The following is a 14,243-nucleotide window of genomic DNA, read 5'->3' as shown; positions in this document are numbered from 1 at the left end:
GTAGGGACTGAATCCGGTCACGTCATTCCGTGTGCAGTTATAAGCATGCACCAGAGGCTTGACAAACTCCCTCCAATGAGACTTGTCCTTATTTTCCAGAGTGCCCAACATCTGGAGTAGGGTCCTATTGAATCTCTCCACTGGATTCCCCCTGGGGTGGTAAGGGGTAGTCCTGACTTTTTGAATGCCAGCGATGGAGCACAGTTCTTTTATGGTGCGAGATTCAAAATCTGGACCCTGGTCACTCAGAAGCTTTTCCGGAAACCCATAATGCACCAGAAAGTTTTCCCATAAACACTTAGCCACAGTCTGCGCCTTTTGGTTTCGAGTTGGAATGGCGACTGCGTACTTAGTGAAATGGTCTGTCAGTACCAATATGTCTTTTGTGTTGCTCCGATCAGGCTCCACTGATAGAAAGTCCATGCAGACCAGCTCCAAGGGCCTGCTGGCCTTGATGTTACACAAGGGAGCTGCTCTCTCGTTTGGAGTCTTTCGGCGCACACAACGTTCACACGTCTTGATCTTTTGCTCTACATACGTTGATATTCTAGGCCAGTAGAATCGTGACCTCACAAGGTCGAGGGTCCGCTCCATGCCTAGATGACCTAGATCATCATGTAAGCCTTTCAGTGCTGTGGCTATAAGTTCAGCTGGTAGAACAAGCTGATGTGTGACTCGTCCATTTTCTTGCCGTGCCCTGTATAACACTCCATCTCTCAGCTCTAGGCGCTTCCACTCTCGGAGCCACAAAACAAGCTCTGGAAACTCTTGTCTCAGGGTGGGTGAGGGCATGTCTCCAGACTCCTTGTGCTCGATGACCACTCTGAGATCAGGATCGGCTCGTTGCTTTGCCCTCATCTCCTCTTCAGTCCAATGACCAATTACAGGGAGTCCATGATCATCTTCCTGCTGGAAACCACTGGGCAGAGCATCAGAATGGATGGCAAGAGACTCAACAAGTGTGACTGATGGACATGTGGAGGTTTTGTGAGACCACTCAACATCATGTCTCTCACATATGGCCTTCACTGCATCTGGAAGAACAACATCTGGAGTCTCCTGATCCTTCAGGTAGTGTAGAGTGAACTGTTCAATCCTTTCACGTTCTTTCCTTGACACAGCATCATCCTGGAGCTCCCCATGTGGTCGACGAGAGAGTCCATCTGCATCTTGATTCTGAGTTCCTGCCCTATACTGGAGCTTGAAGTTGTATGTTGACAGAGCGGACAGCCACCTGTAACTTGTGGCATCCAACTTTGCGGAGGTCAGGATGTAGGTTAAGGGATTACTGTCAGTGACAACAGTGAAGTCAGTACCGTACAAGTAATCACTAAACTTAGCAGTGACAGCCCACTTTAAAGCGAGAAATTCCAGTTTATGGGCAGGGTATTTTGCCTCACTCTTCGTCAATCCTCTGCTTGCGAAAGCAATAGCCCTCATCCGTCCGTCTTGTTCTTGATACAAGGCTGCACCAAGCCCTGTCGTACTTGCGTCAGTATGAAGGACGTATGGGAGTTTGGGGTCTGCAAATCCTAAGACAGGTGCGGTGGTGAGCTTGTCAATGACCTCCTCGAACGCTCTTTGACAATCTGAAGTCCACCTCTTCCCAAAGGATTCCTTCGGATGGAAGTACAGGTGAGTTTTTTCTCTTCCTTGACTGTTTTTCCTGAGAGGTGGGTACCCTGCTGTGAGGTCGTTTAGAGGTTTGGTGATCTTTGAATAGTCTTTCACAAACCGTCTATAGTACCCAGAAAAGCCCAGGAAGGAGCGCAGCTGCTTGAGATTCTCGGGTACTGGCCAGGTCTTTAAGGCTTCAATCTTCTGTGGGTCTGTCTCAACTCCATGCTGGGAGACAATATGACCAAGATACTTAACGGAGGTTTGGAAAAATTTACATTTTTCTGGTGATAGTTTTAACCCATACTCTTTAATACGGTTAAGGACCTGTAGTAATCTTGATTCATGTTGTTCCAGGGTGTCTGAAAAGATTATGAGATCGTCGATGAAGACCAGGGCCTCTTTGCGGTTGAGATCTCCCACACATCTCTCCATCAGTCGCTGGAACGTACTTGGCGCGTTAGTAACCCCCCTGTGGCATTCTATTAAATTCCCAGAAGCCCAGGGGGCACACAAACGCAGTCTTCTGTTTATCAGCCTCTTCCATTTCGACTTGGTAATAGCCCGATTTTAAATCAAGGACTGAGAACCATTTTGAGCCAGTCAAGAGGGAGAACACTTCCTCCAAGTTTGGCAGGGCATAAGCATCTCTTATGGTTTGTGAGTTGAGTTTCCTGAAGTCGATGCACAGCCTCACAGAACCATTTTTCTTCCGCACGACAACAATGGGAGATGCAAAGGGGGACTCAGACTCACGTATGACGCCAGAATCTAGCAGCTCTTGAAGATGTTTCTTAACTGCATCTACATCGTGTGGATGGATGGGTCTGGGTCGGTGCTTGAAAGGAGTGTTGTCACTCAGCTTGATGTGATGTTTTACTTTGTTGGTATGACCAAAGTCCATGTCATGCTGAGAAAAGACTTCAGGCATGTTATTGAGCAGCCTTGTGATTTGCTCTTTCCACTCTGGTGATAAAGGGAATCCCCAAAATCAAACTCCATCCCTTTGGTTTCAGGAGCGGTCAAATCAGTGGAGGGCTCCTTTCCCATCACCTGTTGAACGGCGTGAATCTCAGCCAACACTGTCCTCGGAGGGATGGTAATGTCATGTTGAGTCTCATTCCTCAGCAGAATTGACATTGAGCAAGGGCGCTTGACAGGTAAGGTGCACAGGGAGCTAGCAACCAGCAATCCGCCAGGAAGGGAAGACACAGATGCGGCCTCTACAACTGCCCACTTATCCTGGTGAGCACCACTCATGTGGACATGCCCTTCCACAACGACTGTGCTGCCCGCTGGCACCACTTTGGGGTTGTTGCTTCGCGCCTTGATCAGCCCAAGAGCTCCAGTACTTGCCTGCTTTTCCCGTACTTCCAGGATTTTCAAAACTACTCTGTAGCCAGGAAGGAATGACTGAGGACGACAATCATACTTTTCAACATAGCTGGAGTAGAGGACGTCTAGTGAATTGGTGCCGATGAGGATTTGAGGCACACTGTTCACATCAGGGACAACCAACACTAACGTAGGGACTTCAGTCTCTTTTCCCAAAAACTCCTCTGGAAACAACAGGTTGAGTTCTACGTACCCAAGGTAAGGCACAGCCTCTCCGTTGGCTCCCTCTACTTGCAGCTCTACATCCAAAAGATCGTCCAAGGATTTCAAAGGATGATGGGACAGGTGAGTCTGGAAAAATGACAGTGGGATAGTGGTCACCTGAGATCCCGTGTCTAGTAGACAGTTAACTTTGTGGCCTTCAATAGTGACTTGAGCAGTGCATTTTGTTCCGACCAGCTTGGGCGGCAGTATGGTGGAGGTGGTGTTAGCTTTACCACACTTGCTGGCCACTTGCTTTGGATTTCTAGGGCGTTTAGTTGGTCTTTTAGTCCCTGTTTGCCCTGCAACAGGGGCTTCTAGTAGTTTAACTGCTGGATGCCAGGACTGCCACTTTGCTGATCCCATTGCCGTTGTTTCTCTCTGAGCAGCTGTCTCTTTTCCTCGACGAGAAGGGGATTAGGTTCACTCTCACAGTTGACTGCCAGGTGAGCGTCTCCACCGCAGCGGAAGCAGTACCATGGACGGGGCCTACTGTGTGCTGGTGGCCCTGAACTGAGTTAGTTTGAGTTAACCCATTAACAATAACTGAATTACGAACATTTATCTTTTCACCTTCCACTATATCCATTATACTATATTGCTTCTTACCCTTCTACTCTTGTCACTCAATAATACTCCACTTTCTCCTGGCTGGCTCGCCAAATTTCTGTAACCCGCCTCAGCTCTAACTGTTAATGGTTAAGACTGGGGGATACAGGTATGTTTATTTATTAGTGCATTAATTACCTTGTGGACCAGAAAATCAGAAGTCTAGATCGCTACAGGAGAAAGGGGTATTAGCAATATTGCATTGAGTGAGAGTAAAGGATTCACACAACCAACAGGTAAGTTTTAAGTATGTTACATTGTGTTGAGTAAAGAAATAAAATTGAGAATAAGAAAAAACAAATTTAAATTGTCCACATAACATGAGATATCAACACAGTTCTCAATAAACTCAATCACTGAATAATCACAGTCTCTGTTTGGGCGGCTCGCCACTACCACTGAGGTTCCCCTCTACCTCTAAAGAATGGGGGAAATCCCAGCGGAAGAAGAAGAAGTCATCTTCATGCAGATCTCAACCCAGGAATCCAACCAAAGAAAATAAGACCCGGCCTATAAAGGCCAAAAGAGGGTTATTTAAATATTCATATAAAGAAAATATCCTTTTAAATGTAAATAAATGCATATGAACACATATTTATACATATATATTGTAACATTGTTCCCTGATAATAATTTTAACTACTCTTTACTGTGCATTAAATGAACTGAACACATTTCTCATTATTAACATGAGACAAAATGCTTAACATTTCTTTCTCCCCGCCACTCACTCTCAGAGAAACAGAGTGGGGGTAAACAAAACACCGTAATATAAAACACAGAAACATATTTCTGACACAACATACATGAAATTAATGCCTCGTTAATTCCTATTAACATTAGCAATTGCACCTTCCAACTCCGTTTATCAGTCTAACTTCAGTAAAGTTTACTCACCAGAGGCTCAAGCATCACATATACACACACTCCGGGTACAAGGCAGAACACAGCTCTCATCAGTCCAGGTTTCACTTTTTGAAGAGACAGGGACACGGGAGTTCAGTAACGTATAACCTCAAAACAGAATTTAGCGGAGTAAATGTGGCTAATAGCACGGGCTAGCGCCATGCTGCTAATAAACACAACTCACGTTCTCCTTCGTCTGTCACAAAACACACGGTCCGCTAATCAAGAAGAAAAGCTTCGCTCTCTGCACCGACGATAAAATTAACGTTGGGAAGACGTTGGAATATTTGGCTCTCTTACACAAAACAGTGATATCTGCAGCAACAGGTTAGCATGACGCCACCTTGACGTTGGTCCGGCAGAGAGAGAGAAAAACACGACAGCACGCACACCTTGACGGCGTCTCCTTGGTAACGCTACGTTACATCACGTGAACTCCCAATGTCACCCGAATCTTTCACACTTTCAGAAAGGCACATTCACCACACTTTAAATAAACAAAATATTATTTGTAAACAGACATGAATAACCCGTTTATATTAATTTCTTATAATCTATTAATTTATTTATTGACATATTTAAGATTTTAATCCTAAATCCTATTTATTCACTTCGTGTAAGATTATTTTAAATCAAACTCTATGTATTTATCTGTCACATAGAAAATATGAATTTATTAATTTTTTGATCTAATCAACTAACTGATAGACTGGACTTCTAATAAGGGCCTAGTAACCTGGGTTACAGTTGGGATCAGTGTCCTCTGGTGTTCCAGTCAGTGTGATCACATTCTGCAGATAAAAAGAACAAACAAAGTTTAAAGTTCATTAAACTGGTTGTTCAAACAGTCTTCAGTCCAGGGGTCAGACTGGTACGTGAGCGTCCTTTAGTCTTTAAGTCTCCGCTGAAGAGTGGACCCATCATGGGCCCTTCGAGGCCGCCACCACGCTGATCTTCAAGAGGGTAACGACAAACATCGGCGATGGATACGACTTAAACACAGGTTGGACTCACCTTCAGGTCACTGAGCGTCCGCAGGGTCTCACATCCTGAGCTGTTTCTCCCTGTTCTTTGACTGCAGACATCTTCACAGCCCCCGTGAAGGGACTCTACTACATCCGGTTCACCGGCTGCGTCGGAGACTCTGGGTCCCTGAACGCAGCGGTGATGTAGAACGGCTCCAACGGCATGACCCTGGTCCTGGAGCAGGGGGACCAGATCTCGGTCACCATCTGGACCGGGAACAGCATCTTCGATCAGAGCCGACTCAGCACCTTCAGCAGCTTCCTCGTCTTCCTCTGGAGACCTTCAGATCTTTATTAAATCATTAATAATAATAACATCAAAATAAAGCTCAAAGAAATTAAAGATGTTGACGTCTGTGATTATATTATTGATCTTTGATCAATCACAAACTGATTGTGTGGCTTTAATCTTTAATCAGTTGTTGTATTTTCAGATACACAAAAAAATTGAAGGAAAATACCTGTTACAGTATTTAATTATTATACTTATTATAGTTATATATATAGTATATATAGTTAATAATGTTCTTTATGAAATATAAGTTATTAAATATAAGTTATGAAATATAAGTAATTGATATACTTTAATAAATATAAGTTATTAAATATTCAATTTCAATTCAATTCAATTCAATTTTATTTGTATAGCGCCAATTCATAACAGAAGTTATCTCAGGACACTTTTCAAATAGAGCAGGTCTAGACCGAACTCTTTAACATTAATTACAGAGACCCAACAGTACCACCATGAGCAAGACCTTGGCGACAAGGGCAAGGAAAAACTGCCTGTTAAAAGGCAGAAACCTAGGACAGATCCTCCGGCTCTAGGTGGGTGGTCGTCTGTCTCGACCAGTTGGGGTGAGAGAGAGAGAGAGAGAGAGAGGCAGAGAGACAGAGAGAGAGAGAGGCAGAGAGAGAGAGAGCGAGAGACAGACAGACAGACAGGTGCACAAAACATGGCAGGAGGCTCCACCAGGATCGACAAGAACCTGCGAGACGAGAAAGCACAAGAACTCCAGGGAAGAAGTGAAGTTAGTAACATGCATTAATGGAACATGAATGAGTGCAGAAAGAGAGAGGAAGGGAGGAGCTCAGTGCACCATGGGAAATCCCCCGATAGTCTAGGCCTATAGCAGCATAACTAAGGGATGGTTCAGGACTCACCTGATCCAGCCCTAACTATAAGCTTTATCAAAGAGGAATGTCTTAAGCCTACTCTTGAATGTGGAGAGGGTGTCTGCCTCCCGAACCACAAATGGAAGCTGGTTCCACAGGAGAGGAGCTTGGTAACTGAAGGCTCTGGCTCCTGTTCTACTTTTAGAGACTATAGGAACCACAAGTAGCCCAGCATTCAGAGAACGTAGTGTTCTAGAGGGGTAATAGGGTACTATGAGCTCTTTAAGATATGAAGGGGCCTGACCATGAAGAGCTTTATAGGTGAGGAGGAGGATTTTAAATTCTATTCTACATTTTACAGGGAGCCAATGCAGAGAAGCTAGTACAGGAGAGATGTGATCTCTTTTTCTAGTTCCTGTCAGTACTCGTGCTGCAGCGTTCTGAATTAATTGGAGCGTTTTAATGGACTTATTGGGGCAACCTGATAATAAAGAGTTGCAGTAATCCAGCCTTGAAGTAACAAATGCATGGATTAGTTTTTCTGCATCTGTCTGTGATAGGATGTGTCTAATTTTTCTAATATTACATAAATGAAAGAAGGCAGTCCTAGAGGTCTGCTTTATGTGGGAGTTAAATGACAAATCCTGATCAAAGATAACTCCAAGATTCCTGACAGTGGTGCTAGAGGCCAAGTTAATGCCATCTAGAGTAACTATATCTTTAGACAGTGAGTCTCTAAGGTTTTTGGGGCCAAGAACATACTAATAAATAAACAAATGAATGAATCTTTAAGCTTCAACACATTTCAGTATGAACACTTTTCCCAGCATTCATTGCGGCGTTCAAGCTCAGAGCAGAAACAGACAACAGCAGGACGTATTTTACAGTCTCAGTATTTAAGTTCTCTGAGGTTAGAGTTCAGAGACTAAAACAGGAACTGTTGACTGATTTTCTTTCGTTGTAAAGAATCTAATGTTTGATTACAGATATCAAATCAAAAACATGTAAATTCCTCCTCCAGCTCTCAGAATATAGATTTAAACTGATTAAAATGTTCCTCTGACTCTGTCTGCTTGGACAGAGCAACGGATCATTTATCAATAATAAGTTTAATCTACCTTCCTTTAGCTCTGTCCCTCCAATAATCGATCAATATACATATTTCAATCAGCATTCAATTATCTGTGGATGACATTACAGAAATAAAGCCACAGTTCACAGCCTTTATCATCTATGATGTAAATGAATCATATATTTGACTGCTTTAATAAGGAGGTTATTATTATTGTTGTTGTTGTTGTTGTTGTTGTTGTTGTTATGTCTGACTGAGTTTGGTGTAGGATGATATTTTAGTGTTGAGCCTGCTGTTCACTGTGTGTCCACATGAGGGAGCTGCAGGATGTTTTAGAATAAACCACAGAGACAAACCAACATGGATCTCAGAAGTCAAACAGACATCAACAAACTTTATTTCTTTAAGCTTCTCAGACTGACAGTCAACCCACCGGATGTTTCCTGTTTAACATTTCAAAATAAAAGTGGTTATTAGTTTGTCTTATTACTACGAACTGAAGATTGAGACTTTGTTAAACTCAATGTTTAACAATAACAATCAAACTGCCTCTCACTGTCGAGCTTCTGCTTCATATCTGCCTGCTGTTTCTCAGAGGAAATACTGAGTGAAGATCAGATCTCTTTTTGGCTCCACCTACAGGGGGAAGACGAGGAAACCGCTGAAGGTGCTGAGCCGCCCGTGATCGAAGATGCTGTTCCCGGTCCAAAGGGTGACCGAGAGCTGGTCCCCCTGTTCCAGGGCCAGCGTCATGCCATTGGAGGCACTGCTATGCATTTGTTGGTTGTCTTTGACAGCGAACATGTTGACCCCGTTCTTCATCACCGCTATGTTCATCCCTGAGTTTGCGGCGCAGCCGGTAATCCGGGTGTAGTAGAGTCCCTTCACGGGGGCTGTGAAGATGCCTGCAGTCAAAGAACAGGGAGAAACAGCTCAGAAGCACAGTTCTACGTCCAGCTCACTGTGGCCTCCTGAACAGGTGAGTCGTACCTGTTAAGGGGTTGTATGCATTGCCGATGTTGGTCCTCACCCTCTTGAATATCAGCGTGGTGTTGGTGTCGAAAGGCCCCAAAGTAACCTCGCCTTCAGGCTCGACGAGGGACGCCGAGAACGCCACCTTAAATTTATCTGCAGGAAGACAGACAGATTTCATTAAAGGGAATTTACTGTGCTCTCTCTATATAAACTGTCTTAAACAAGCCTCATCCTCCCTTAAAGCCCACTGTCTTCTGATTGGCCAACTGAAGCCTGCTGAGGGGCCCAGTCTTTCACCGATTACTGTATGAAAGCAAAACTTTATAACTGTATTCGGTGATTTTGGTGAAACTGGATCAGTTTTCCTTCTGACGCTCTCCGGCTGCTCAGCTTCGACTGTAACTTCCTCTTACCCGCAGTTTGCACCGGTTGAAGACGGGCTAGAGAGGACTGAGTAGTGCAAGTAAAGAAGGTTTACAGAAAGAAAAAGGCTGATATTCAGTTGACACTGAACCCTGTCTGATCAAATATTGTACATTTGTGATACGGAGTCATACATATGGAGTCAGGGAGTCGGAACGTCACACAATGAAAAGATCTAACATTAACAACTCCTCACAAACCACTGCAAGGCCCCCCACAGCGGCCTGTGGACCTCGAGGCATTGGCCCTTTTCCAGGCACATCTCCACTATAACAGGGCTACCCACTTGAAGGTGTGTCTTGGTAGAATGAGGAGGATTTGTGGGTTGCTGTTGGCTGTTCTTCCCTGGCTCAACGAGCTAAAGGGTGAATGAAGAGAGGGAGCAAGAACAAAGCAGTGAATCAGACAGAGTAAACGTTACTGTCTGATTGTTTAACACGTTGTTGGACCCATTGTTCATCTTGTCCTCCGTCTCTGCTCTGTAGCTCAGCCTTCAGACAGACACACAGACCTGAGATCAAAAGATCTCTGTTTGTTCTAATGTTTGGTCTGTTTAGGATCAAAGCGTCAGTTTTAGTCAGTACCACGACCTTCCTCTGGAGCCGCATGACAACAAAATATCTGCACACTGACAGGACAATTCAATTTTTGTTGTTTTAGGTCAACTTTGGACACCAGGTTGGAACAAACAAAGTCTCCAGTGGAGTCCAGCAGTCTTACCTCTGTCTTGAAGCTCTTTCTCCAACTTCTGCACTCTGACTGTCAGCTGCTCCAGGACTCCATCTTGTGCATCCCCAGTGGGAATCTGAGCACTGATCACACCACAGACCACCAACACAACCACAGACCAACCGGACATCATCTCAACTCAGCTGTACTGACAGCAGGAGAGGAAACACTCAGGTTATTTATGGGCGCTCGTGTCTGACCCCTGCACACAGAGTCTGTTGGACTTTAAACAGAAAGATAGAATTATTAACCAGTTCAATGATGATAAAAGGATATTGATCAAAACCAGAACTAAAGCTGTGGGCGGCACTCTCTACAGGGCAAGGTTGCTCTGAAACCTGTTCCAATAAAAGTTACCTGAAGATCAGCCATATCATTATGACCACCTGCTTGTACTGTGGCACCAACAGCAGCAGATCCTGTACGTTGAGAGGGGGGACCTCCATGGATCGGACCGTGACAAAGTGTAGTGAAGAAGACCGTACTATATATTATTACTATAATGTCTGACAGATGTGGAATATTTGAGTCTGAATGGATTTTCTGGATGAAAGTATGAATGAGTCCATTTAAATATGAATATACTGAATATTTATGAATAAGTATGAAGATATCGAATATAAAGATGGAAGCAATAATGTCGTCATTGAGCTGAATCTTTTGATGTTTGAATACTACATTGATAGTTGATCATGTAGAAGAACAGACGGTTTAAGCTTTCACACCACGTAATAAAAGTGTGAACAGAAGAACATGAGAGGTACAGATGGACTCTTCAGTAGAAACAGGAAGTGAAGGTCAGTGAGGATAGAGATTTAGTTTTTCAGCCGTTTCAGGAACTGTCGGCTTAAAAATAAACAATCAATCAGAGAGGAGTTGAGGAGATGATCTTCTGAGTCAGAAACATCATGCTGATGGACCCTTCCAATGTTTCCACCTTCTCTCATTCATTCTCTCCTTTTATTGATTAATGTGACTGAGGGAACCGTACAGGGGTCTAAGCCTCTTGGTCTCATCCTTACGTTACTTACCTTACTTTAAAGCCAGCAGCTCTCAGATTAACACCTGACTGATTACTGGACGATAGAAGTGCAGCTGAGGACACTGTCGGGACATTAAATCCCTTCATCTGATGCTGGTTGAGTTGTAGTTGAGAGAATCAGCAGTGAATGGGGTTGATTGAGGTAAGGGTTTGGATCAGTGTCCTCTGGTGTTCCAGTCAGTGTGATCACATTCTGCAGATAAAAAGAACAAACACTGTAAAGTTTAAAGTTTATTAAACTCATTGTTCAAACAGTCTTCAGTCCAGGGGTCGGACGCATACGTGAGTGCCCTTTAGTCCAGTGTGTCAGTCCTGTTGTCAGTCCCTTTTGTCAGTCGTGTTGAGAAGATGTCAGCTCGGTCTCTGTTCCTGCTGGTGGTCTGTGGGGTGGTCAGGGCTCAGGTTCTGATAGCCGGGAATGAAGATGCTGAGATTCTGAATCCTGAGAAGACAACAGAAGAAGATCTGAGAGTCCTGGTGCAGCAGCTGATGGCCAGAGTGCAGAAACTGGAGTCAGAGCGAGAGGACAGAGGTCAGTCTGCTGGACTTACTGACGTTACTCTGCTCCAACCTGCTGCACTTTATTGTGAAGGTTCCCAGAAGGAAGTTCATGTTGTCAACAGAGGCTTTTATTTTGGTTCTACGTGTTCCTCAATAACTGTCTGTCTGTCCTCCTGCAACCGTCTATCTGTCCTCCTGCAACAGTCTGTCTGTCCTCCTGCAACCGTCTGTCTGTTCTCCTGCAACTGTCTGTCTGTCTGTCCTCCTACAACTGTCTGTCTGTCCTCCTACAACCGTCTATCTGTCCTCCTGCAACAGTCTGTCCTCCTACAACCGTCTGTCTGTCCTCCTACAACTGTCTATCTGCAACCGTCTGTCTGTCTGTCCTCCTGTAACCGTCTGTCTGTCCTCCTGCAGGTCAACCTCAGGTGGCGTTCTCAGCCTCCCTCTTCACTGCTGCAGAGTGGACCCATCATGGGCCCTTCGAGGCCGCCACCACGCTGATCTTCAAAAGGGTGATGACAAACATTGGCGATGGATACGACTCAAACACAGGTTGGACTCACCTTCAGGTCACTGAGCGTCTGCAGGGTCTCACATCCTGAGCTGTTTCTCCCTGTTCTTTGACTGCAGGCATCTTCACAGCCCCCGTGAAGGGACTCTACTACATCCGGTTCACCGGCTGCGTCGGAGACTCGGGGTCCCTGAACGCAGCGGTGTTGAAGAACGGGGTCAACATGTTCGCCATCTATGACACCAGGGGCACGCACGGCAGCGGCTCCAACGGCATGACCCTGGTCCTGGAGCAGGGGGACCAGATCTCGGTCACCCTCTGGACCGGGAACAGCATCTTCGATCAGAGCCGACTCAGCACCTTCAGCGGCTTCCTCGTCTTCCCCCTGTAGGTGGAGACGGAGACCGCTGGAGACCTTCAGATCTTTATGAAATCATTAATAATAACTACATCAAAATAAAGCTCAAAGAAATAAAAGATGTTGACGTCTGTTATTATATTATTGATCTTTGATCAATCACACACTAACTGTGTTGCTTTAATCTTTAGTCAGTTGTTGTATTTTCAGATACACAAAAACATTAAAGGAAAATATCTGTTACAGTATTTAATTATTGCACTTAAATATAAATGTAAATATAAGTTATGAAATAAAAGTTAGTAATGTTCTTTATCAAATATAAGTTATGAAATATAAGTTATGTATATACTTTAATACATATAAGTTATGAAATATAAGTTATGTATATACTTTAATACATATAAGTTATGAAATATAAGTTATGTATATACTTTAATACATATAAGTTATGAAATATAAGTTATGTATATACTTTAATAAATATAAGTTATGAAATATAAGTTATTAAATGTACTTTGGTTCCACTTTGAACTATTTTGGTCAACAGGATGTTCAGGAAGTTCTGATTAGATTAACGAGATTCTCTGAGGACACAAACTGGATCTCAATCAGGTTTCTGTTCCAGACTTCAAACCTGAAACAACACAGAACCGATCCACTCCTATTGATTATTGGATTATTGGATTATATTCTCTTTCTGCATTAAAGAGTCAAACGTTAAATTATTTTATAGTTAGTTTATTTTCTTTAACACAACAAACACACAAACAATCCGACAAACTACACAATCATCAGAACAACAACTATATATAAAAATATAAAAATACTGTTTCTGTTTAAATAAAAACATAAAACAACAGAAAACTCAGCAGTAAGAGTTTACAGCAGCACTGAATGTCCACTGTTACACCAACACAACAATAGTGAATACAAATGTATACATAAAAATAATAATAATAATAATGATAATAATAATAGTCCTAATAATAATAATAATGCATAAAAATATAATATAAATAACACATGTAAACTAATCAAATAATACTGTTTACTATTACTGCAACACAACAACAAAAAGAGATTTATTGTTGACAATGGTCAACATAAACCTGGTTCTGGTCCTGGTCCTGGTCCAGTTCATAAAATCATAAGGTGGCATATTATTTTGAAAGAGTCATTAGTATCCTGGTCTCGGAACTGACCTCCGGGTCCTGTCCCCCCGCGGTGGCCCGGTGAGTCGGTAGGTTGGACGGATCCTCCGCCGTTACAGCGGGCGGCTCCGCGGAGGTCAGAGCCGGGGAGGATGAGCTCTGAGCGGCTGCTGCGGTGGAGGAGACTCCGGGAGAGGGTCCCGGTGGACCGGAACCGGAGACTTTATTCATATTAATGTTATTGAGACATTTACTCTGATCCGGATCAGTCACATTCATACCGGTCCTGGAGGTCGCGGCTGCCGGTTCCCCGGTGCGGGTCAGTGCGGGTCCGGGTGTGGGTTTCCAGATGAGACTGTAGTACACAGCCAGAACCACCGCGGCCAGGGACACGGACAGGACGTAGACCACCACGGTGGTCAGTCGGACCCACTTCTTGTTGGCTTTGGCCACCAGCTGCGCCTTCTTCTCCCCGGTGTAGGTGGCGGGTCTGCCCCGCTCCAACGGCCCCAGTGCGGGGGTCCACGTCCGAGGGTCCCGCATGATGCAGCCGCCGGGTCAGGATCCGGGTCAGGACCGGGCTGGAGGAGGCGGTGTGTGAGCTCA

General features: G+C 44.2%; 4 protein-coding genes and 1 long non-coding RNA gene across 5 annotated transcripts; 2 read left to right on the top strand and 3 right to left on the bottom strand.

Annotated features, from left to right (window-relative positions):
- Nucleotides 1-3,926: 3,926 nt before the first annotated feature.
- Nucleotides 3,927-5,468, bottom strand: LOC127368420 (uncharacterized). Its single transcript, XR_007885718.1, has 2 exons — nt 4,720-5,468; nt 3,927-4,332 (listed from the first exon to the last, which is right to left on the bottom strand). It is a non-coding gene; the product is annotated as an uncharacterized LOC127368420 (long non-coding RNA).
- A 163-nt stretch (nt 5,469-5,631) lies between these two features.
- Nucleotides 5,632-6,096, top strand: LOC127367957 (complement C1q tumor necrosis factor-related protein 3-like; the record flags this gene model as incomplete). Its single annotated transcript, XM_051408279.1, is given in 2 exon segments — nt 5,632-5,731; nt 5,810-6,096. Coding segments are annotated over 2 exon segments (342 nt in total), but the record flags the coding sequence as incomplete, so codon positions are not given.
- Nucleotides 6,097-8,302: 2,206 nt separating this feature from the next.
- Nucleotides 8,303-10,238, bottom strand: LOC127368402 (cerebellin-2). The gene is made up of 3 exons (XM_051409234.1): nt 10,060-10,238; nt 8,932-9,069; nt 8,303-8,846 (listed from the first exon to the last, which is right to left on the bottom strand). Exons 1-3 carry the CDS (start codon nt 10,199-10,201, stop codon nt 8,578-8,580), a joined length of 549 nt encoding a protein of 182 aa, XP_051265194.1. The 5' UTR covers nt 10,202-10,238; the 3' UTR covers nt 8,303-8,577.
- Nucleotides 10,239-11,421: 1,183 nt separating this feature from the next.
- On the top strand, nt 11,422-12,602 carry LOC127368400 (cerebellin-2-like). Its single transcript, XM_051409232.1, has 3 exons — nt 11,422-11,642; nt 12,029-12,166; nt 12,245-12,602. Exons 1-3 carry the CDS (start codon nt 11,459-11,461, stop codon nt 12,514-12,516), a joined length of 594 nt encoding a protein of 197 aa, XP_051265192.1. The 5' UTR covers nt 11,422-11,458; the 3' UTR covers nt 12,517-12,602.
- A 512-nt stretch (nt 12,603-13,114) lies between these two features.
- On the bottom strand, nt 13,115-14,180 carry LOC127367956 (putative transmembrane protein INAFM2). The gene is made up of 2 exons (XM_051408278.1): nt 13,689-14,180; nt 13,115-13,120 (listed from the first exon to the last, which is right to left on the bottom strand). Exons 1-2 carry the CDS (start codon nt 14,178-14,180, stop codon nt 13,115-13,117), a joined length of 498 nt encoding a protein of 165 aa, XP_051264238.1.
- Nucleotides 14,181-14,243: the final 63 nt, after the last annotated feature.

This window comes from Dicentrarchus labrax, unplaced genomic scaffold (assembly GCF_905237075.1).
Source record: "Dicentrarchus labrax unplaced genomic scaffold, dlabrax2021, whole genome shotgun sequence".
NCBI classification, from domain to species: Eukaryota; Metazoa; Chordata; class Actinopteri; family Moronidae; genus Dicentrarchus; species Dicentrarchus labrax.
Note: the sequence above shows the minus strand (reverse complement) of the source record. Positions and strands in the feature narration are given on the sequence as shown.